A 26,055-nucleotide genomic window follows, 5' to 3' on the forward strand; every position below is an offset into this window, starting at 1 on the left:
ACCCTGCTCCAGCAGCCCATCGAGGGTGTTCTTAAGTACATATTTTATGACCTCAGAGATACATCGGGTTGGTTATAGTTTAATCTGTCCTTCTGTGAAACCTCGGCTATGCATTACCCCCTGGGGTGAATGGGATGAAAGCCTCTCTCTGCCACTGTGTGGTCTCATCAAGATTAATGGGAGCTTTGGACACAAATTTACATAGCGTAGGAGGGCTATGTGTGTAGCATATGTGTACTTAGTGAAAATGAGAGTGTGTGTTGTAAGTAACTATGTTTATCTGTGTTTGTGTTTTTGCATGGGAAAGAGACAACATTGTATCCCTGGAGCAGTTTTTCTGCTCTTTGTCCACTTAGTTATCTAAACACTGTACATACACTATGTGTCTGCATAGGAGTGTTTGACATCCAAGTGTATGTGTTTATGTTCGAATGTAAATGTTTACATCACATCTTTGCATATTTGTAATACTGAATGTTTTTGTGTCTAGACTCCTCCCAGACCAGACTGTGTTCTCTAGTGTGGTTTACATGCTGCGTTTGGTGCAGGAGCAGGGCAGCTGTCTCCAGCCTCATTTTGTGCTCCGCTCTGCCCTCTACCTGCTGGCAGTGACACAGGACAAGAGCCCCAGCCTTGATGGGGTAGGACTCAGCAGTTCATGGATCTTACAGCACCATGCACTCTATAATACACAAAAGGAAAATGGATATATATTCAGCATAAAAGGCAGGTTTTTCAAGGAAAGCTGACATTGTGTTTTTTGTATACAAGTAAACATTCATACTTTGCAAAGATTAATATTAAGATTTTTAATTTTTCAACTCTATCAAAAAAGTCATCAAATCATATCCACTGACAATATCTGCTTACAATATAGAGCACAGAGTAAAAGACAAGTATGCTCTGGAGTTAGAGTTCAGTACAGTTTTTCTTGGCTCTGCTTTAGATGTTTCAGTTGTAATAATCTTAATAATTGCTCAGCCTTTTTTCTAGGACTACAAAAACAACAAGAAAAGCACTCGGAGAGCGCAGACCTCCACCAAGACAGATCTGCCTCCCGTGTTCGTTTGTTAGCAAGATAACTCAAAAAGTTATGGAGGAATTTTCATGAAATTTTCAGGAAATGTTGATTCTGGCACAAGGAAGAAATGATTAATTTTGGTGGTGATCGGGGGTGGGGGGTGGGGGGGCCCACCTATCTGCCTTGGCGGAGGTCTGCGCTCTCCGAGTGCTCTTCTTGTTTCATTTGGGTTAGTTTTTCAGACAATGATTTTTGGATGCTGGTAAAGGCACAGTGAAGGAATGCATGACATCAGATATGATTCTAAAATAAAACCCCCCCCCCGTTCACCTCGAAAATTTAATCATTTCTTCCTTGTGCCAGTATCAACATTTCCTGAAAATTTCATGAAAATCCCCCCTTAACTTTTTGAGTTATCTTGCTAACAAACAAACACGCACGCACGCAAACACACAAAGCAAAGTGATCACAATAGGTAATAAACATGTATTTTTCAATATTTGGCTGCATTCTCTGCTTCTGTTTTAATGGTATATACTTTATATTGATTATAAATGTTAGAGAACTAAGCAGTAGACATCCTGCGGTGCAAGGGGTTATAACCACTCTTACATTAGCATTGCAGGAAATGTATTTCCAACTGCAGCCTTTAGCTTATGTCTGAACACTCATCTCACTGACAGTCCTTTTGCTTTCCCAATCTTTCCTTAACAACCTACTCAAGACTTCTTTGAACTGCATCAGCAAGGCACTCTCCTCCTGCCAAAGCTTCTCTTCCCTCTACATTCACCACCCTCCACTGCTTCACTTCATCTATCGCTACCCAGAGCTAGCAGAGAAATTCGGGCCACTGGTTTTAGAACTTTGGTTAACCAGGCAAGCGTGGGGCACAGATGCAAAGTCAACTGTGGTACGATGTCTATTGTTTTCAAACACACTTTTCAGTTTCTGTATTTTAAGTGAAATTAAAGTCACTATGTGCAGTATTTTGTTTTCTAAGGGAAAGTTAGAAAAGTAGCTCTATTGTATTTGTTGTTACAGGATGATGACAAAAAGAAAGCTGAGATAAAAGGCTGTGGAGAAGAGGAACAAGATAAGGATCAGGAACAAGAAATAACAGAACTTCTGACTCTGATAGAGAAGTACCCAGCTGTCACAGCAACCCTTTTGGTGAGAACAGCAGAAGGCGATTTGAATTTAAGAAGAAAGAACATTTTGAGGACATTCCTTTATGCAACTGCTATGATACAAACTTTATGTTGAAGCTACAACAAAAATAAAGCTTTTGACTTTTAGTTCCTGGTTGACAGTCACTTTGGTGTTAGGTTTGAACAAAATATATGAATTAATCTGTGTTGAATGTTATCAGAATTGTTTATTTATATACTTATTTGTATGTATGCTATGTGTGTATGTTTTTTTGTCTGTGTATGTGACTACAGGACATGGTGTGCACCCAAGAGACTCGTTTGGCAGAGCGAGCCCTGAGGGTGCTGGAAGTCTCCTTGTGTGGTCAGAGTGACTATGCTGCCGACTTGTGCAATAGTCTCAGACCAACCTTGCTACAAGCATTGCAGAGATACAGTGTGGAGGACATGGGACATGAGCAAGGACAAGGTAATACAACACAGGGCCAGGGACAAAAGCTCACTCAAACACTGGCTATACAGATGTTTGGCAAATTAAGAGAAAAATCTGATGGCCGTGGTCTCATGCAGAATGATAGCCCCCCCATTCATAGGTTGTGATTTGTTACTGATTGGTTTGATGAGTTTGTAGTTGATGTGAATCTCAGGCTGTGCGGCCATGGGAGATTTTGGACCATTGTGCTAACAGGTCTCCACCATTTGCTACTTGTTGTACAGACAATTTCAAGGTGTACTGAAGCCCTTCTAGTGGCACATGGTTGCCCAAAGACCTAAAAGAGACACATGATGTTGGTTTTAATAACCCTATATACCCCCGCCCGCTGGAGTGGGTGTAGATATACCAGGAATATACCAGGAATTCCGTCCGTCCATCCAAGATTTTTGCCCATCCCATTTCTCAGACACTATTCACCTGATTCTTCTCAAATTGTTCTTTTCTACTAGGAGAGGTGTAGTGCATAGTTTGATGGCTGACTTTCAATTTTTTGATTTTGTAAATAATTTTTTTTTTATTTCACCTTAGACGATTTGTCCAACACATTTCTCAGATACTGTTCGCCCGGTTCTTTTCAAATTTCACACACATGTGCCTTTCTCTCAATTTTTATTATTCTTTTTACAAAAATTTTTGAAAAGGTTTAAAAAGATTGATAGGTAGGACTTAAATTAATCTCTGGGTAGGCAGGGTATCAGCGAGGAGGAGGGGCAAAGTGTTGTGCGACCGGGCGGGGGTATTAGTAAGCCCCACCTACTTTTTCACTTGTTTCTTCAATTTCAGACCCAAGTATTATAGAAACACTTGTGGCATCATTAATGAAAACTGCTTTGAGGTAAAAATCTGTTCTCCAACTATCCCTCAAGTGTGTTGAAACAGATAAGATGGGATGTACTGAACTGGAACAGATTAGAAAGATTGATTTGAGTCTTACAGTTTAAAAGTGTGCCGAATTTTAAAACCAGTCAGGCAGTGATATCAAGAGAGCCTCATGGAGCTCATTCACAGAACATTAACCATTTATGACATCTTCATGTACCTGCAGTGCAGTGAAGGAAGCAATAATGGATTCTCACATTTGAAATTAATCTGCTCTAATCAGGGAGTAATGCTTTAAGCATATTTTGCATGGTTCTTATGTTTGATAATAGAGTAATTCTTAAGTATAGTATGCGCTAAACCACATTCTTGTTTTTTAAGCTGAAATACATGTGTAGGATCAATTTGATATATACCTGCTTAAATATTGCATTACTGTAAGCATCTGTAGTCTGCACACGTTAGTACAAGATCCCAGAAATGCAGGAATAAATGTACAGTAATACTGTTATCCTCCAGCATATAATATGGGGGGAGATGGTGTTCAGCATGTCTATCCATCTGTCCATCAGTCTGTCGTCATTTTGTTCCTGGAACATAACTAGAGAAACCATTCAAGATTTCTCCACAAAACTTGCTGCTTTTCATCAGTTATGTACTGGAGCAGAGTCTTATGCTGTTTTGTCTGTCATTCATGTGTTTTCTGTGATACATTAGTCATCACTTTGCTTCCAGAGTAGAAACTGAAAACCGTCTAATATGCGTGCTACAAATCAGTTCAACTGATTTACTCCTGTGGAGCAAATTGTATATATACTGCACATTAGTTGCAAATTACAATAAAATTTTGTACATATGACTATATATAAGCAATTTCCTGCTGCTGGGCTAAGTCAAGGATGCTAGTCTAACATCAAGAACAAACGCCATTTGATGATTCTGTTGAGGCAGGTTATGCTATCCTGTAGTGGCTCTTGTTTCTTTCTTTCAGGTATTTTCCCCCTCTATTTTCAATAAACTGCTATTCAGATGACCTTTTTACAAAGTAACCCTGTCCACATTACAACAGAAAATTAGTACAATCCAACACCCAACCCAACACAACCGTCTACAAATGCTCAGACAAACAAGGATTTGCAGAGGGTTGTGTTGGTTTTAAGTCTTGATGTGAGCGTCTTCTTTATATTACTTACATAATGAATCCCCCAAATGTGTCAGCTGACCATGATCTACTGCACATAATACTTATACACCTGTACATGATCAACATTTGATGTTTCAGGTGCATTTTCATTACACAAATCAACAATGGGCATGCCCAAATTGGGATGAGAAGAGTTTTCTAATCTCTTTGTTTTCCATGTTCATATGGATACACACACAGAGTTTTTAAAAACTTTAACTTTGGCAAGTGTTTTTGAAAATTTTAAATGTTGAAACATAAAACACAATTTATTTGTAGATGAAAGGCCCAAACATGGAGAAAAACATCAGTCTTGCTAAATATGCATCACATTAATGTGGAAGGGAAAACCATAGATAGTAGATAGCAACCAACTGAACACCCCCATCACCGTCCCTGCCATGGCCACAACACACATCTTGCGTTAGAGTTGGTGTTTGTTTGTTTTTTTGTCTTTTCTGGGCTTCATATTTAAGGGAATATTAACTCTAGTTCAGTTAAACATGCTGTAGTTGGTGACTGTAATGCACATTATTATTGGATCCAAAACGGAAGTCTGTTAAGCGCTACTGCAGAAACATGATAGTGGTGAAAATATAAATAACTTATTCTAAGTTAAGAAAACACAACAGTTATTCATTTTCCAACATGATTTATAATCATACACAAGTGAAAACATGATTATCAGTGTCGTACTCCATTTATGTGATTCAATCAACCTAAATCCCCCTAAGTTTTACGCATTAAACGTATAATTTTTTTTTACATCAAAGACGTTGTACTTGGAAAGATGACGAGTCACATTGCGTAAGGGATTGCCTTCTTACTTCTTCCTTTAAATACTGTCTTCAGCTCTGTTTTTCATTTTCTTTGGCAGACACATACATTCTCAATAATTCCTTAACAACTGCAGAAGCGATAGCTAGCGTAAAACATTTAGGTCCTGCCACATTTATACATTTTTTGTCTAAATCACCATATCATAAATTCATCACATTTCAGACTGAAGACAATGCTTAGCTTTTTATCACATGGCATATTTTTCTGTTTTCTTTCTGCTTTCATTTGTTTATATTAAAACTGCTTTACAAAGTGGGCTTTTACAATGTCAGATACTTTAGAACAGAAGCACCCTGATGGTATTTTTTCCCCTTGCAGCAAACACTTTAAAGAGTTATGTTGCTAATTAAGTCTCAACTTTATAAACAGCCCACAGCACGAGTCACACCTGGGCTGTTTGGTCTCAGATGACCATGTTATTGAGTGAAAAGTGAAATGTTACTGACTGAAAAAATTTTGATCTTAGAAAAATTATTTTTGCTTCAGTGTCTTTACAGTGATTACATTACACTACCACTGAGTGTGCTTTATGAGACAAGATTTTAAAGAAAGATTAAATGTCTAAGTTTCAACTTTAAAACTCTTAAGTGTTTAATGTAGTACACAGGGGCATTTAAAAATACTGTTTTGGTAAAAACAGTTTTATGTGTGTGGGTCAGGCTTGCAAATTCTCATTTATACAGAAGTTAAAGAGAGAATAAAACAGCTTTGATTAAATTATATTTATCCAACATTATAGAGACACTAGCTGGCTAATACAGAACAATGGAAGAGAAATTTAACCACTGATTATTTTGCAACCCTACTCTGTTTTGTTCTTCATTTCCATCTATTTTTACATCATTTGAGATAAGAGACATCACAGGGTCCTGGAGCCTATCAGCACCTAACTGGAGAAAGGCAGGATATTTGATGAATGGGTCACCAGTTCATCTCAGGGCTGACATATCCAGGCGAACAACCATTCCCTCTTACATTCACACCTAAGGACACATTAGACTCAACAATTAACCTTAAGGTACATGTCTTTGGACAGAGGGAGGAAGCTGGAGTACCTGGATAGACATGGGACATGTGGTGAATATATAGTGTGTCCACAAAGTCTCTTAAAAATATTACAATAGCAATTGATGAGCTATGGTAATCAGATTTGTTCTATGTATTCAGCGGTTATTAAAGTTTTAATCACATTGCATTGCACAAATATTTACCTTGACCTTTTTTATCTGAATGTGTCACCACAACTGGATGACCTTCAACCAACCATCATTTTCCAGGTAAATGGTGCACCACCACATTGGGGACTGCATGTTGGTGGATTCCTAAATCAAACATGTCCAGACCGGTGGATTGAAAGGGATGGCCCATTTGCTTGGACACCTCGTTCACTAGATATCACTGCCCTGGATTCCTTTCTGTGGGGTTATGTTAAAAATATCATGTATCGAACAAAGATACAGGACATCATTGACCTAAAACAAAAGATCACTGATGCCATTGAAACCATTGATTAGGCTGTGATACAGCCAACATGGCAAGAAATCCAGTACCGACTTGATGTGCTTCATGCAACTAATGATGTCCATATAGAGGTGTATTAAATGAGGCAAAAAAAACCCTTCAATATCTACTTTTCATTTTGTAATAATTTCCACTGATGTGTCTGTTCATTTGGTTTTGTAATGTTAAATTGTAAAGAGACTTCATGCACACCCTGTACAGCTCCACACAGAAAGACCTCCGCTGGCTGGTACTGAACCTAAGACCTTCTTGCTTTGAGGCAACAGTGCTAACCTCTCCACCAAGTGCTGTTTTTAATTATTCAGAATTTAGTTCTGTGGGGCATAGATGAAACATAGTTTGAATGCTGTAGCCAAAATATGTTAGTGATAAACACTTCAAGGTTTACTGGATGCATTCCTAGACATTCTGTGCAGTATGTCATCATATATCCTGCAGCACATTGAGCTTTTTGGTAGAGGTCTCTGCCAGATGGTATTATCATGTCTGGATGCTTGACCAGGTTAATGAGCACAGCTGAAGGGCACAACACCAGTGTGCCAGCTGGGGATTCAGTAACTGTTGCTGTGGTTAGCCTCTGCCTGCTTTCTGCTCATCCCAGGCCCTGTGGGGATTAGAGACCGTTCTCCCTGCACGTGTTCCTGTTCAGCCCACTGTAATTTGCATTAATATATACTTCATATTTGCCTCTAATGCTGCAGCAATCCAAGGGGAATTATTTTAATATTATGCAGTGCTGTGGTGAAAGTGTGAGTGTATTTAGATGACTGCTCAGCCTGATCTTTCTTCCACTCTCTTTCCTGTTTAAGCAGTCCTGCCCTTTTTCTCTTTTCACTTCACCATCCTCCTCACACTCCCTCCTCCTTCCGCTCGGTCTGTCTTTTACCCCCAACTCTCCCTGGAATGGTAATTTTCACGTCTATGTTATATCTATATATTCTGATGTTCTCCAGATCACTGTAGCGAGAAGGCACTCTTTTTTTAGTAGAAAATTCAACTGCATCCACATTTTCTCAAGTCAATGCAAGATAATCTCAGTTGTTAAAGAAATTCCATATTTCAGTGTGACAGTTTGAACGATGTCGTTTATTTTGGCTCTGCTGAAACTACCCCGGGGACCACCGGTATTCAGACTAAGTAATGAGGCAAGGTGAAATGTAATTCAGGATGAGTGTCAGGCACTGTCTTACCTGCAACACATCCTGAGCTCTCTCTCTCCCTAACACACACACACACACCCGCACACACACACACACACACACTTTTTCATTATTTAACTCTGCCCACAGTGATTTTATTATCTGTCTTTCAGTCTATCTGTTTGTCTTTTAGTAATTTTTCACTTTTCTTCCTACTGTCTTAATTTTTTACCAGTGAACTCACTTCCTCTGGTGCTGAAGTTGCTTTGTGTGACGCAGGCCAGTGATCCACCTTCCTCTGTTTCCAACAGCAAGGTGGATGGAGTACACTTCAAGCTACTTTACCACGGTGAGATCAGAAACTCTCCTCCATGCAGCCTTTCTCTGTTAAAGGTTCAGTGCAGAACAGTTCATCAGTATGTTACTGGAGCCTTTCAGCATATTGTTATTTAAATGTGCAGGAGACTTTTGTGACCAATTTTTCATCAAATCTGTAAAACCTCAGTCATAGCCTAAGTATCATGAATCTGTAACTCTTTCTGTGATTACTCACCTGAATCTCTTGCATTATGGTGAACAATTTCGAAGTGCCATCCACCATAAACAAACCATGTGTTTACATTCTGAGCCGGGAGGTCACACAGGCATCTTCGGAATTTTATCGCAACGTGCATTGTGGGAAAGGGAGGTTCGCGCAGCTACCTGCAGCGGCAGTGGCAGCACAACCATATATTATATGGATGAAACAACACGACGCGGAAACGTCTGAAATGCAGAAATGGCTGAAATGCGGAAACAGCTGGAAGAATATGCGTAGAGGGAAGGGAGCTCCTGCTGTTTCCGTGTCGTGTCTGTAGCAGCTGGCGGTGTCAGGTGGCTGCATGAGCCTCCATTTCCCACAATGCACGTCGCCACAAAATTCCAAAGATGCCCAAGTTACCTCCCGGCTCAGAATGTAAACACATGGTTTGTTTATGGTGGATGGCGCTTCGAAATTGTTCACCATAATGCAAGAGACTCAGGTGAGTAATCACAGAAAGACTTACAGATTCATGATACTTAGGCTATGACTGAGGTTTTACAGATTTGATGAAAAATTGGTCACGAAAGTCTCCCGCACCTTCAAGCCATCTGACAGGAAAGAAGAAACCACACCTCCTCTTGACCCTGTCCTAAAACAAAGTCTACCATTTGATGTAAAATGGTTTCAGATAAGTATGGGGGTAAATAAGATAAGATGTAACTTTATTGATCCCACAATGGGGAAATCCACTGATACTTGACTAACTGCTTTAATTGTTATTTATATTTCATCAAACATGAGTCTACCAGTCTGCTCCATTGCTCATCACAGAAGCATGATTGATAAAGTAGTTTCAGTTTTCCATAGTTGCATGAAACAGCGACAGACTCGTGTATCTTCATATTTAGTCTTTTGATTTGGACAAAGAGTAAAGAGATGCAGAAAGAAGGTGTGTGTATTTATAGATTCTGACATGTTTCCCTGATTCCTAGATCCTGCACAGAAACACATTAACAGAGCATTAATTTCTTTGCAGTAATGCTTAAAAACTACTTGGATCCACTTCTATATATTTTTCACTTATATAAGCACTCAAGTTCTTCATAACAGACAGATGATCATTAACTTTGCATCCACCTGTCTTCTCCCATAAGTGGAGGCTAGGCACATCTTTAATGTAAAATCATGATGAGCAGAACGACTCAGACAAGTATTTACTGCAGCAACAGATAAAAAAATCTGTTTGAACTTAAACTTAAAGAGTACATCTAGTAAAATATAATCAGATCAAACATTTGCCTTTCCATTTGTGTCAACTCAACTTTTTTCATCCTCTGCATGGAAATTTGTTAATGTTTTTTCTTCATTTAACCTATTTCCGGGTTGTTAGGTTTTTTTTCCAGCCTTTCACTTTTGACATTTTACTGATAGATCACATTAATTCAGTCTGTACCAACTTATGTGACAGCCAGTGAATGACGAAGCTCATCCTCTTACATTTGATCCGTCTATCGCATGACGTCTCTTTGAATAATGAAATGTTTATCAAATGTATTTGAGAGCAGTTGAGATAATCTGTCAAAATGAGAAGTGAGCTATCAATTGTGTTTGGATGTATGTGTCAGTGAGTAATATAGCAGGAAGGGTAAAGCCTACCAATGCAGAGAGCCTGCTGCCTGCCATCAACTACATCTACTGCTGCCTGAATCTGTCTCCAGTGCACTGTACTGACAGAGGTTAGAAACACTGACTTCTTGTCTCTCTATTTCTATCCACTCTGTTTGTATTTTACTCACTCCCTGCCCCTGGTTTGCATAGTTTACAGACTTTCTCCTCACTGCTGCTTCAATATTTCTTTCTGTCTCTGCCCCCCCCCCTTTCACTTCCTCTGCCTGTTTTGACAGAGGTGAGAGCCTGCCCTTGACAAACATGTAGCACTGACACATAGAAGAAGAGACAAGCACACTAGCTGACACCTGCGGCACATCTTTAAATAATGGTGCGCTGATTGTGGCTGAGCACTGGACATATTCTCCTACAAACTTGTCCACATGCGCTTAAGCTGTCAAGTCAGAGTATTTCATAGACATTTGCACACACAACTACTCAAGGTTGTCCTGTCGCCTCACGAAACCTGCAAACTATCTGGTGCATGCATAAAAAAACACATAGGCAAACGGAAACATAGTGTACCCACCCACACAGCTACATGGTCAGTAGACTACATTTCACATTATCCCACACATATACACAAAAACACAAATACCCACTCAGATATACTGCCACTCTGTCATTTTATTATTGTTTTACAGAAGGGGTTTTATTAGACGTGTCTGTTGTAAAGAAAATAAAAGCAAGTTCTGAACGTTGGAGGCAAAGCAAAAGTGAAGTCAATGAGCCAAAATATAGAAAAATAGCTCCATTATGAAACTTAATAAACATGATGGGATCATTTACAAACAAGCTGTTGTTAAAATAATAAATCAAGATGTGCTGCACAGCTTCTTACCAAGGCCATAAATTATCTGAAATGATATATTGATTGGCAATGATTTTATTACAAGCTACAATTACCTAAGAAAGCATACAGTCAGCAGTGTTTGTACATAGTTATAAGGTGTGCATAGTTGCCATTAAACAGGAATGCGATCACGAAGTAAAGCTGTTCTGCATCTGCTGCAGACTTACTACATCCACCATCTGCTTCTGCATCACTTGTACAGAGTTTACACATACATAACTAGTAGGTGTTTCAGCAGTGGATGGAAGGAGAGAAATAGTTACACATGGTTGGTTATCATAACTGTTCTGCTTACAGTTAACCTGTTGCTCTTGAATAGGGTCCAAAGTAAACAATTTCTTACTTTTTATATCCTTTTCATCTATGGAGGACCGAACCTGCCATATTGAAAAATATATACAGAAATATAAAAATGTTTCTGTACCATTTATTTATCTATTTTGTCCTTATTTATATTTTTCCTTCTTTGATTTTTATCCCTGCATTTATTTCTGTGTTGCTTTCTATTTACATTTTCTTCCTCTATTTATTTCTGCATTGCCTATTTATTTCTGTGTGGCTTTCTATTTACATTTTCTTTATCTCTTTTCTTATTTAGTTCTGTATTTATTTCATCTGACATTTTATAAATGTATTGTTTTTTTTTTAATTCATAGTCATATTTACCTCGTCAGTATCCCCCCTTTTGCATTTTTTTCCTCTATTTATTTTTGCTTCACCTATTTATTAGGGACCGAGCCGAAAGGTAAGGCCCTCTCATTTCTGCTTGTTCTTTTTACATGTCAAGAGTCCTGTTTCTATTTCTGTATGCATTTATACCTCAATAGGCAAATGAGGGGGGAGGTCTTTAAATGCGTGTCCTTAGGTCAGCTCTTCTCCCATTGGTTAATTTCTATTAAGGGGCTGTGCTATCAGTGCTGAATAGACCAGGCTGTACCTGGCACTTGTGGTCTCAGTAGAGGGACGTGAAGCTGTGTTATTTGAAAACCAGCAGAATTACTGCTGCAGAAATCACACAGTCACTGAAGACTATTTACTGTTTGGTGTGGATAAAGGAATTGAGAGAATTTTTCGGTTCGCCTCACGGACCGACCTCTTGGACCACTTGACATGGGTGATCCAGATGCAGTTATATTGGAATCAGGGGATCCGTGTGGGTCACATTAGATCAGTGATCCAGATTAGAGTAGTGCAACCCAAACTGAGACCGACAGGACCTGATAGGTCAGGCCGGGTTTGGATAAAAACTTAGGAGTGCCGTTCAGAGGGACTGGTACCAGCTACATACCATTTTGAACCGTGGCATGAAGCCATAGCGCCTGTGCCTTGATATAACTCCCGCTGTCTCTCAGTTTCTCTCAGAACTCGACCTGCACTTCAATGCGTGTGTCCGAACCTGATCAGTTAAATCCAGTCATTCGCATATTTATGTTATAGATTGTCATTAAATGGACTGGTTTACACATTTGTGGTATGTGAACAGTACCTGAATGAAATGACTCCATCACACTACCACTACAGAAACCAAACCTAAGATGGTTCTATGGTTTAAATTTATTTTAAAAGCAATTACCACCATGAAATGAAGTAGGCCTATGTTTGCTCATCTGATGAGTATTTTTAAAAGCATCAAATGTTCACTGCAAATTAAGGAACCGAAGCCGACCCAAACCAGAACAGCACTCCTTTTTGTCTGAACCAGGTTGCGGTACTCTAATCTGGATCACTGATCTAATGTGACCCACACGGATGCCCTGATTTCAATATAACTGCATCTGGATCATCCATGTTATGTGATCCAAGAGGTTGGTCTGTAAAGCAAGCTGAAACACTCTCTCGGTTACTATATCCACACCAAACAATAAATTTCTCAGTGAGTGTGTGATTTTCAGCTCAGACTGTAATGTGCCTAAACTCTTTTGTGATGTCCTCAGTGGCTGTGTGATTTCTGCACAGCTTCATGTCCCTCTGCTGAGACCTCAAGTGCCAGATACAGCCTGGTCTATTCAGCACTGATAGCACAGCCTCAGAATAGAAATTAGCCAATAGGAGAAGAGCTGACCTAAGGACATGCCTTTAAAGACCACCCCCCTCATTTGCCTAATGAGGTATAAATGCATACAGAAATAAAAACAGGACTCGTTGAAATGTAAAAAGAACAAGCAGAAATAAATAGGTTTGGAGAAATAAAGGAAGAAAATCCAAAAGGAGGTATATTTACCTCTTCAGTATTCCCCCTTTTGCATTTTCTTCCTGTATTTATTTCTTCTCTATTTACATCATCTCTCAAACAACGTAATTTACATATACTTAAAGATACATTAACTTATATTAAAAGAATTATTCACTATGCAGTTGTGCAGGGTTGTGGTGGCTGTTATAACAATTAAAGAAAATATGTGAAAATACTGTGAGAGTGATTGTGAAGTTGAGTAAACACTTGAATTTGAGCCTATGTTTGTGCTACTGCAGTTCAATAGATATGTTCAACTTTTGTTAAAGTTTAAAGTGAAGTGTAAAAGATGTAGTAGCATCTAGTTATGTAACTGCCGATTTCAGTGAACTGAATCCTCCTTACCTTTCCCTTCACTATGGTAACAACTAAGCTGCAAAAGTCTGTGGTGTTGTGGGGTTGTTGTTTTTTTTGTTCCTTCTGGGCTTTTTAGTTAAGGGAATGCACCTTAAAACTGGATGTTACTTGCTATAAAACAGAAAAATAATAATAGAAAGTTTGCTCCAAATTCTGTAGAAACATGACAGCACAACGTAGCAGACTGTGTGAATGTCAAACTGCTCCCTCTATAGATATAAACAGTTTGTTCTAAGGTAATGAATACACAACAGTTTTTGTTTTCATGTTATTACATTCTAATCATTTACCATGCTAATGAAAATACAATTAGGGGTATTATGTTCTATTTCTGCAGTTACACACTGCAAATTATTTGGTTCTTGCCAAGATAAAAAACCTTAGATTTAGAAGTGTTAAATAATATATCTTGTTTCAAGAGTTAATTTCTTATTTTAACTGTGCATACATCTGGAGATATCCTTATTTCTAGATTTAACAAACTTAATTCAAGAAATCTTGTCAAGTGAAATTATCTTGCTGCATGGACAGATATTTCACTTGTTTTGAGTACCTTTATCCTCAGATTTAGTGTTTTTATCTTGTTTTTAAACACCCCTTTTTTGCAGTGCAGCTTCAGTTACACTGATTTTTGATAGAGTTTATATTAAGTGTGTGATGTTCTACTTTTTCAAAGTGAAAGTTTAGGGATGCATATGTCTGGATGTTTTGGAGCAATTGTTCCCAGAGAATATCACCATGCAGTCATCCAGACCAACACACCAACTCTGACACACAAGCACAGATCCCATGATGACACAGTGATGACACAGTGCTTTCTCCTCCACAGCTGTCTCCATGCTGCTCTCCAACAGTGGACTGATGGACCAGCTGCAGACAGTCCTTTCCTCCTCTTCCCCATCCCTCTCTTCATCAGCCCTGCTGTGCTGTAGCCATCTACTCCTGTCCTCCCTCATTACCTTGCAGCGCGTTCACTCTCCTCAGGTATACACAACAGCTCAGCTTTTTTCTCTTATCACAACTTAAGGATAGAACTTCACACCATAAGGCAGAGTCAAGGTCAAGACACAGCCCATAAAGTAAAAGCTGACATGGGCAGGGAATACAAAAACACCAATTTGATTCATTTATTTTGAATCCCTGCAAAAATGTGTTATTGAACAAGGCTCTTACTTCTCTGGTTGCACTGTGGGGAAAATACATGGTAACTCATAATGAGATTTTTGCCTCTAATCTTGTTATTCGTTTGATTCCCTCATTCTTTCTCTCTCCTCTTCTCCATTATTTAAGGTCCATAAAAGCATCAGCTGGAGTCTGGACAAAGGCGTGCAGAGACTTCTTATTGACAAAAGGAACACTGACAATCTCTTACTGGGTAACAAAAGCAAAATTTTAATTAACAATTATTTTTAACGCTGTGTATGATGTTGGTCACCAATTTCTCATTAAATCTGTAAAACCCAAGTGATAGCCTAAGTAACGCGAATCCATTAGTCTTTCTGTGATTACGCACCTGAATCACTTCCTTCACGGTGAACAACTTCGACGTTTACTCCACCACAAACATTCCATTTGTTTACATACCTAAACGAAACCGTCAATCGGGTTTTTTCAGGATTTCATGCAGCTACAGTATGGCCACAGCAGCAACAAACATGGAAACAGCTTCATTGTTTCTTACTACTGCGGCAGTGGAATCCCAAAAAACCCGAGTGGCGGTTTTGTTTAGGTTTCGGTTTGATTTGTAAACAAATGGAGTGTTTTGTGGTTTGTTCACTGTGAGGGAAGTGATTCAGGTGCGTAATGATGGAAAGATTAACAGATTTGTGATACTTAGGCTATCACTCGGGTTTTACAGATTTGATGAAAAATTGGTGACGAACGTCATGCACAGCTTTAAGGGAATGTCTACACTTGGGAAGAGCTAATGCCATATCAATTCACAACAGCAAATCTATTCTCAGCTTTCTTCCCCATGTAATAGTGTGCTCTGTCATTGTGCCATGTCAGTTCAGTTATGTACAGACAGGTGGGTGTATAGATTTAGACAGGGTCAGGGATCCCCGACGGAAGACTAACAGGATTCACCTCCATTTGGCGTACACATATCCCTGTTAGGTGAAGGGACTCTTTTCTCCTCAGTGGGAAAACAAAACCCAGGGCTTGCATTTCACACACTTTCATTATATTAAGTGGCCCGCGTCCCACTGCACCACTCAGAGACAGATCATCCCTGCTGCTCCCGTGTCTGTCTGTCAGCTGGATAAGTGGCCTGTCAGGGTCTCTGTGATGTATCACCTCTCTGCTTCTGCCTGCCTATCTTTCCCTCTTTTCTCCTTCGTTCAATCAGCCCCTTCTCTGCCTCCTTTTTTACCCTTCTTTTTCCATCAGCCCATTCATCCCTCCCTATCTCTTCCTTCTCTCTGTTGCCTGTCGCTCTTTCCTCTCTTCTGCTGCCACTAATTGAGTCCTCCCTCCCCCAGAGAGCTCTAATCTCAGCATACATGGCAAAAGTGCAATTCAGATGGCTGGCAGCTCCCACTTTGGATCCTGCTGTGTTTTAGCAATTGTTTGGCTGTGTATCTCTCTCACTAGATGCCCATCACTACTTTGGCTTCTCTATCTTTGTTTAGTCTTTCTTTAAACCTGTCTCTCATCACCTCACAATGCCTTTTAACATCTTGCCCTGCCTCTCTGTCACATATTAATTCAAACATTGCTCTTTTACTACATGCTTCTGTTTCATGTCAGATGTTTCCTCTTCTGCCACCTGTGGCCTTGCTCTCCACAAGTGTTAGCCTTGTCCTTGTCTTCTGCTCTACTGTGTGAAGCCAAGAGTCCATCTGACTTTGAAGTCATTTATCAGTCTTCCCTCCTCTCTCTCTTGTGAACTTCTTTTTCCAGTTGGTTACCTGAGGTTGCTGCAGGCTCTACTTGATGTTGACCTGGCATCACCGGTTCTGTTTGTGAGCACCAGTCCTGCCTTGGTTGGCCCCAGACCTCTTGGAGTCGAAGATGGTGCTTTGTACCCACTGGGGTCTAGAGGGGCCCATTTGCTCTCAATGGTTCTCAGTGAATTTCTTTTGCAGGTTGTAGTACTCTGAGCAATTTGTTTGTGTTTATCTGTGCACAGATGTCATCTAACTTGTACATGCAGGAAAATAGAAATACTAACCTGTGACCGTTGGATGCACAGCAAATTGAACAATAACTGTAAAAAACTACAATTACTCTTGCTAGTATAGCTACCAATAACTCTGCCAATAATGATAACATTATGATAATTACAAAGTATCTGTCCAAGGAACGTCAGTATGGAAACAGTCGTAGTTAACCAACAGTGAATTACCAATATCTCAGCACTGCAAAGCTCTAATAGCAAGTTTCAACTAACTGCGAGTAGTACCTGCCTCGCTAGTTTTGCATTCAGATCTGCCTTAATTAACAAAGTGCTGAAGATATTCCTCTGAGGTTTTGGTCCATATTGACATGATATTGTCACACTGTAGCTGCAAATTTGTCAGCTGTACATCCATGGTACCAGTCTTCTGCTCCACCACATCCCAAATGTGCTCTATTGAGTTGAGCTCTGGTGACTGTAGAGGCCATTTGAGTACAGTTAACTCATTGTCATGTTCAAGAAACTATTTTGAAATGTTATGAGCTTCGCGATAAGGTGCGTTATCCTGATGGATGTAGCCATCAGAAGATTGGTACGCCGTGGTCATAAAAGGGTGGAAATGGTCAATAACAATACTCTGGCGTAGTCTGTGATGTTTAAATGATGCTCAGCTCAGACCAAGTGGCCCAAAGTGTACCAAGACAATATCTCCGACACCATTACACCCCCACAAGCCTGTACTGTTGATCCAAGGCAGGATGGATTCATGCACCAAATTTGGACCCTACCATCAGAATTTCACAGCATAAATTAAGACTCAAATCAAGACTCATCAGACCAGGCATTATTTTCCCAGTCTTCAAAATATTGGTCAGCCTGTGCAAACTGTAGCCTCAGTTCCATATTCTTAGCTGAGAGGAGTGGTCTGGTTGTGTGCTGCTGTAGCTCCTCTCCTTCAAGGTTCAATGTGTTGTGCATTCAGAGATGTTGTTCTTCATACCTCGGCTGTAACCAGTGGTTATTTGAGTCTTTCTATCAGCTAGAACCAGCCTGGCCATTCATCTCTGGCCTCTGGCACCAACAAGCCAGTTTTTTTTTTCCAGAGACCTTCTGCTCACTGGTTATTTTCTCTTTTTCAGATCATTCTCTGCAAACCCTTGTAATGGTTGGTTGTGAAAATCCCAGTAGATCAGCAGTTTTTGAAACACAGACCAGCCCATCTGACAGCAACAACTGGCCACTTTCAAAGTTACTTAAAGCACGTTTTCCACATTCTGATATATGGTTTGAACCTCAGCACTCACGTTTATCATTTATACGTGCCTAACGTCATTGAGTTGCTGCAGTGTTATTGACCTATTGGATCTTTGCATTACCAAGACTTGAACAGATGTACTTATTGAATTGGCCAGTGAGTGTCCTTGACCACAGACAGCAGATGCTTAGAGCAAAAAAAAGTTTTTGACACTTGTGTACCTGCTGTGACACAGTTACCTGGTAGACATAATGGAGCAGCTAATTGCTTAATACCATATGTTTCATTCAAATGAGCCAAAAAGAGAGATGCAAGTTCATGAAAGGGATAATACACAATTAAACAGATATAATAATGGAATAAACCCCAACAGGGTGATGCAGTATCAAAATCACCCTGGAGGGGCTTATTTTGCAATGTTGACTGACTCACTGGACAATACCCCACTTATTACAGCTACTCTCAAAGACATCTATAATTTTTTCAACAAATAATGACTTAAAAAGGATCCCCAGAGTTTATGATCAGAACTTAGCCCAAAGCAATAGTTATTATTCATATCAGCAGTCTGTTATATGGAGCACATCACAGAATCCAGCAAAGATATGTAATAATCAACAGCAATATATGCATAAATGTAGATTCACAAAAAATATTGGAGCCAAATTATGAAAATTCATCTCTGTCTTTGCATGTACAATATTCTTCTACCACAGTGGGCTTAGTAGCTGATGATGCCTCAGACTGTCATGTTTTCTTGCTTTTCTTTCTGCTTTTTAACTTAAAGAAAAAAAAAAATGTGTGTGTGTGTGTTTGTATGTGTGTGTGTGTATATATATATATATATATATATATATATATATATATATATATATATATATATATATACTGTTATTACATTGTAACAGGTGTATTGACTGTGCATTTGGAGTTTAAAAGGTGCACACTGGTGTCCCATGTGCATTTATTTGTAAAGCAGGACTAATATATCATCAATCAGAGTAATACAATGCACAAAATAAGCTTTTCAATGAGATTATAAGGAATCTGCCCAGTGTGCATCAGATTTCTACATATGCTGATGCTTAAACAAGCCTTTGATTAAACTGTCATATCAGTCATATCATTGTATGATCAAAGCAGTGCTCATTGTTGCAGAAGCACTAGATAAATATGAAGTATATTGGCTCTTATCTTTATTACATCGGTTAATGGCCACACTGACCAGTCACAATAAAGAGAGCACTCTTCTTTGTGCCTGAGGCTCATATATTGCGAATCAATGGATCACCAGGGTTGCAGGGGGTTATGAGAAACTCCACTCTGGTGGTGCCAATTTGTTTTATATTCTTTAAGTCTCAGTAAGCCTCACACACAGCTCACTTTTCAAGTTTCAGTATTAAGTAGACATGAGTTCAGATTATTTTTTAATCAATTAAATATACTTTATATTTATCTGAGTCTTCAACAATCTAAATGAATAAGGACTTTGAATTAAACCTTTTGAAAACCGGCATACTGTATACTGTACTGTATACTGTTAAGCTGAAGAAGAGGAAATATGATAGAGTGGCTGTGGGAAGGTGTGTGTACGTGCAACACCTTGGATTTGTTGTTTTTATTTAATAAAAAATACAGCCATGAGAGGATTCAAACATTTTCAGTACAATGGTCAAAGTTTCCCTATATGGTTATATTAATAATATATTGAGTAACAAGCAATATAGATTCCAACCTTTAAGTCTATTCTGTTAGGAGAAGAAGCAAAAGAAGTAATGGATATAATGTGAATATAATGAATAACAATATAGTTGGACTTTTTTTAAGGGTTTTTTTGTCAAAAAACTGGATAAGATGTGTAAACTATAGGATAATGAGGTATGGACTCTGTTGTATTTCTTTTTTCTCATCTGGTGCAGCAGCATGCCATCGTCTATAGTTCCACACCATTGGTGTAAAAGACTATAGTGCTGAACTGAGCTTTAGCTGTATGGTTCAGTGCTCTGTATTCTGCTGTTCAGAAGTTGATATGAGTAACTGTTCCCTTTTCACTTCTCTCTCTCTCTCTCTGTTTTGCTCTATTTTCTTCTTGATGCTCTCATTTGGTGGCATGAGGAAACTCTCCTCTCCTCTCCTCTCCTCTCCTCTCCTCTCCTCTCCTCTCCTCTCCTCTCCTCTCCTCTCCTCTCCTCTCCTCTCCTCTCCTCTTACATTTCCACCTACTCTTAACTCAGACTTCTTTTTTCTTCTGTCTCCTCCTCTCCACCTCAGGATTAGACTATAACTTTCCACTGTCTTCTATATATCCGCCTGGCCTACTTCAGTATTTTTGGACATTACATAGTGCTCACTGCCAGCACCACCACTGTGGGAGAGACATACATTATTAAACCCTTACTCAGTCGTTCTCTCCGGTGTTCCCTTGTTTTCCCTTTTGTTTCTGGCTGCATCACTGCAGCCAGAAACATGTGTCTGTGGGTGTCTGAGCATTGTCCATGCCTGTTTCTAAAGCATCTGTTGCTGTATATGTGTCCATTCCTACGATGTCTCGCTGTTTTTTAATACAGTATTTGTATTTGTCTTCAGAAGCATGAGTTAATCCTAAGAGCCTCACTCAACTGTCTGAGCTCCCTGCTGGGTTTCCTTCAGAGGAAGTGTCCCCCTGCAGGTACAGAGACCGTCAGTGTACGTGATCAGTACATGTAAAAGCATATGAATGTGAGAGGAAGATGAAAGTGTACAGATTAATCCATGTGAGACGTGAAAACTGTCACTTGACATTTGTGTGTGTGCGCACTAGCAAAGAATCTGGTGTGTCAGCTGTGGAGTCGGTTCCTGGTCTACTGCCTGTGCAGCTCCAGACAGACCAGTCTCCTGCATCCTGCCACTCTCAGACTCATCACACTTGTAAGATTTTTTTTTACACGCATACACACATATACACGCCACTCAAATGAAATATTAGTGCCCTGGCAGCTGCCATGGTTGCAGCACTTGCTATGTACTGCAATGACCTCAGCCATTTGTTGCATGTCAGCTTGTTTTTTCTGTGTTTCTCAGTTGTAGCTATCAAAAATAAAGAAGAAACACCAAAAAATAAATATCAATAAATGTAAAAAGCCAATTCCTTGGGCATGGATCAGAGCAGTTGTAAATGTTTCATATGAAATGTCAAAAGTTAATGTGGTTGATAGAAACATAGAAGCACTCAATGTTGTTGGACCATGTAAGTTATAAGAATGAATTTTACTCTGTACGTCACATCAATAAACATGTTAAGTGGCTTGATGTGTGGCTCTGAGTGCTCCCTTGCCATTTATTATTTAGTGATATCAGGGTGTAACTACTGATCAGCTGTAAGCAGTCTGCTGTATTTCCAGGGTTTATACTTATACATAATGTCTGACTATTAAATTGACTTCCATATTATACCAGTCTAGCTTCTAGTCTAGAAAACATGGAGTTTAAATGGTATGATTATTGTTTTCTGTCTTTCTATCTCTCTATCTGTTCCTGTCTGTTTCTTCTTTTTTGCTTCATCACTCTCATTCTCCTTAATCCTTATGGATGTTGTGTGTGGGTTTTAAGATACATGTATATGTATATGAATGCCTAGAAACATATCTTTTTATGTACATACAAACAGACATGGACATGTTTGTTTGAGGGTGCAATTGTTTACAGCTTTGCTTTGTTTCATCCTGCTCAGCTTCTGCAGCACAGCAGTACAGCACTGCTGTGGGAGCCTGACCTGCTGCAGGTGATGGAGGCGATGGAGAAGATGGGGGTGAAGGAGCTCAGCCAGGAAGCAGCACAGGCCCTCAGGCAGCTCCTCACACAGGTACACCAGACACCCACACACAGACACAAAAATCATGTTGGACGACCACACAGCGGAAGGATTTACCTTTGCATGTATTTCTTATTAAAATAGAGATTGAGCTCATTGAATGCTCAGTATATGTCAGGTTTGCACAGTTTTTATGTTTTATTTGCCATGAAGAACAGCACGGGCAGCAGAATAAGGAAACAGCAGGGGAAACGTGGGCAGGAGAGAGCAGGTTTGTAAAGCTGCAGAAGCTAGAAATCAGCAGAAAAAAGACAGAATTTGAAAATATACACCTTAATTCTATGATTCTCTCCTCTGTGTCCAAATAAGAAGTTAAAACATACTACATTTATTTTGCAGGCAAATCAATTCTAACTTCAATGTACCCAAATTGAAGAGATCTATTTATCTGGATTAAAATCGTTAAAATGGCCACAGTAGTTTTGGGTCTGTTCTCCTTCACTGGGTTTGTGCTTAAGCAAATTACAGTTTGTCAGATGTCTGACACGATCTGGATTCAGAAGCTTGAGTCATTCTAGCATTCTGTGTCTCCAGCTGGGGTTCAGTGCAACCCAAACTGTCACTGATCAACTGAGACCGGGTCCAACTGGTCAATCTGAGATCTGATTGGATAGTCTGTCCCTGAGGACAAAGGTTCTGTTAGTTATTGATATTGATGGGGGGGCAGACTCACTATTGAGAAAAAAATGGAAAATTAACAGTTATTTATTTGTCTTGTATGTTAATGAGATCTTCTTTTCTGATACTGTTTTGTGTAAACTGTTGCAGTAGCACCATGCATACTCCTTAACGGTTTCCAAACTGTCTGTCCAACAACTCTCTAAAAAAATTAGGTGTTGATTCCTAAACCTGTTGAACCTGATTCCACTTAATGCCTCTATGGACAAAGTGAAGCCAAAATCTTGTTGCTTCTGCTATGAGCTATGTAGAGCAGTAGAGTCTCATCAGACAGAATATTAACAGCCATTGGTAATTAAAGCTGACAGTCACATATTTAACCCTTCTTACCTTTCTGAAAACCCCTGTGATTGGCTAAAATCTTTAGCACAGGACAGATTTTTCACACCCTGTTGACAGAGTCAGTATGAGGTGCAGAATCTTTTTGTCTCTCAGACCACTTGAATTACAATATTCTGAAAAGCAGTAATAGAAATTTTGCTCAATGACGCCAAAAAAGTATCACGCACTGAAGGTTTAATCCAAATGAAGAGCATTTTTCACAGCAACACTGCAGTAATTTACAAAAGTTGCCTCCACACACAATAATGCTAATAGTGGAAAGGTTGACTGATCGCTATAGTTACATTTTACAACTGGACAAACCAGTGTGCAGGTGGTGACTAGTATGTGTGGCATCCAGAGCCACAGATGACAAACCTGCTGTCCAGGATTGTTGTTTGTCATCTGTAGCAAATGCCTCTGGAATCCAGAATGCCTTTGGTGTTTGCAAAGTTGTTAATCATGTCAGCTCAAATACCGCTTTATCTCATTTTGAGTGCTGACTTAAAACACTTCCAAAACTCCTCCTCACTGATGCAGATAAGAAGCGTAACTGTGACACACAGGGGAACCAATTTGCTGGATAGCATTTATGTTGAAGGAATAAGTGGATAATTTCAGCCTGAGGTGTCAGGTCAGGATACTAGTTAAACTTAATACAAGGTTTGTCTAAATTCTTAAATACAGCCAAATAATAAAACCAAAATAGTCACCACTTCCTCACTTCCAGCTTAAATAAATTATGACTGTAAAACTATTAGTCAGAATAATGCCTGTTCAGCTTTCTGTAGACATTTTGTTCCTGCTAGCAAAATGATTGCACACAGTCACCTCCTGCATTTATAAATTATGTGTATCCAGTCTCTATAGTGTGTTGGATGCAAGCCTGAGCAGTCATAAAGTTCAGTATCAATCTTAAAGCCTGTTTTATTATCCCTCCACCCATTCTCCTGAGCACAATATCTCAGGGACGTCTGCGACAAATTTCTTCAAATTTACATTCACTTGAACTGAAGGATGAATTAATTAGGATTTTATGACCAAAGGTGAAGGTCACTGTAGCCTCACAAATCACCTTTTTCACCACAAGTCAAGAATTAATGCACTAATTATAATGTGTAAATATTTGATAAGACAAAATAATTAAGCATGACATTTTAAATCTAAAAGGTTAAAGGTCCTTTTCACTGTGACATCAAACATGCTGCTGGAACATTTTGACCATTGGTTACGTTTGGTTGGATACTGATTTGGGGACAATAATCATGGGTGTCTGCCTTGAAACTATGGTGATTATGTAGGAAATTGATGCTGATAATTCAATTTTTTTTTTTAGATTCAAATAATCCAATTATTATTATTCCTCAGTCCTCTGCTGTAATTTCTGCCCTGCTCAGATGTTATCACAACTTCTTGACTCTTGTATAGTCTGCAACAGAATTACACAGAAGAAATATGGTAATGTATGAACTGGCTTCAAACATTTATATTCTTTATGAAAAACGTGCTGGAAACATAAGTTGGGGATGATGAACTGCGCAACATGTCGTTAACTTTACAGCACACACATAAAGGACATCTGAATGTGCTTCAAGAGAATATAAAACACAGAAGGAACAGCAGCCACATCAGATTGTGTAGCCTGAATTTGGCATCATATCGGACCGGGAACGCGTTTAGTATTCTGAAAGTAGCTCAGAAACAGAGGAGTGACAGAATGATGGCACACACTGCAGCTCCCAGTGCAGACAGAGTGTGCCAGGGAATCATGAACTGTGTGTGTGTGGAAGTGTCTCTTTGCACATTTTGTTGTATGTGTATGTGTGTATCCCTGAGTTTGTGGGGATATTGAGGCAGTTTAGGGAAGGCACGGGTTCAGTGTGACAGACATACTTCTCTGAACAGACTGGAGATGGTGTGACTTTTCTCCTCGTCATCTTCTCTGCTCCAATCTGTCTTCCACACACACAAGTCATGACTTAGTATCTCTGTGGGGACACTTTGTGACATAATACCTTCCTTAGCCCCAAACCCCAGGGTTTTCACAGCCATTATGTGACAGCACCTATGTGTCTAAGTTAAAGAAACGATGCCAAAAAAATTCTGCTGAAATTTGTCTTCCACTGTGAAGAGAAAAGAATCCACATTAGCTTGGACAGACAATGAGGAAATTGTTCACATTTTTATTTTGTAAAGATTATAGCAATGTACAAAGTACAAAATTCTGCAAGAATACACAGTTTTTGCTAAGTGTTTAGTCCAATCATATCAAAAAGGCTATCACAGCATCTATGTCGTTCACAAAAAACCCTGTAACAACTGAACTGAACTAACCTGAATTGAGAGCCTAACCCTAAATCCAGGACCACAAAGTATGCCTCTGATCCAGAAGAGTACTGTGGGTTTTCCAAAGGCTGATCCACCTGAACGGATGACCTCCATAAGTTACATATTCATATAACCTATATTCTTTCATTCTACCTTCTCATTTTTAACACTTCTGTATGAGTATATTTATATATTTAAACTGCCTGACCAAAAAAGTTACACAAACAATATTTTGTTTGACTGCTTTTAGTGTTGATATATTCACTATGACATGGTTTTTGCCACACTGTGCTTATACAATTTCTTATAAGAATGTCACATTTACTATTTCCATCAGAGTTGTTTTTAATTATGTTTTTAAGATCTTGTAATGATGATGGGAGAGTCAGAAAAGACTCCTCCCACACATCTCACAGAGGGTTCAGGTCTGCACTGTGTGGGGGCCAATCCATGTGTGTAAATCAGTGTTTCTCAGCCTTTTTTGAACAAAAGCCCACTAATGGCATCATGAGCCTCCTGCTGGTGGGGGTGGGGGGGTATTCTAAAAGTAACGCAACAAACTTTTATGTTGAAGGCGTGGTGGGTTATATAGCTGTATAGATAAAGCCCCCTCACCTTATTTCCACCTGCCGTTCCCATTGAGAGACACTGTAATAGTTCAGCCGCTTAAATTTCAGCATGGGGGAATCTGCTGCATCTCC

General features: G+C 39.3%; 1 protein-coding gene across 1 annotated transcript in view; it reads left to right on the forward strand.

The window, feature by feature from the left end:
* Window positions 1–26,055, forward strand: part of mei1 (meiotic double-stranded break formation protein 1) — a 62,068-nt gene that overhangs the window by 32,404 nt on the left and 3,609 nt on the right. The window contains exons 19-30 of the mRNA XM_030142254.1: window positions 491–641; window positions 1,746–1,931; window positions 2,063–2,191; window positions 2,464–2,653; window positions 8,400–8,516; window positions 10,316–10,426; window positions 14,631–14,785; window positions 15,092–15,176; window positions 16,706–16,890; window positions 20,764–20,845; window positions 20,978–21,084; window positions 21,887–22,018. Coding sequence (XP_029998114.1) covers window positions 491–641; window positions 1,746–1,931; window positions 2,063–2,191; window positions 2,464–2,653; window positions 8,400–8,516; window positions 10,316–10,426; window positions 14,631–14,785; window positions 15,092–15,176; window positions 16,706–16,890; window positions 20,764–20,845; window positions 20,978–21,084; window positions 21,887–22,018 — 1,630 coding nt within the window. The remainder of the gene's footprint in view (window positions 1–490; window positions 642–1,745; window positions 1,932–2,062; window positions 2,192–2,463; window positions 2,654–8,399; window positions 8,517–10,315; window positions 10,427–14,630; window positions 14,786–15,091; window positions 15,177–16,705; window positions 16,891–20,763; window positions 20,846–20,977; window positions 21,085–21,886; window positions 22,019–26,055) is intronic.

Source organism: Sphaeramia orbicularis, chromosome 8 (genome assembly GCF_902148855.1).
Source record: "Sphaeramia orbicularis chromosome 8, fSphaOr1.1, whole genome shotgun sequence".
NCBI lineage: Eukaryota > Metazoa > Chordata > Actinopteri > Kurtiformes > Apogonidae > Sphaeramia > Sphaeramia orbicularis.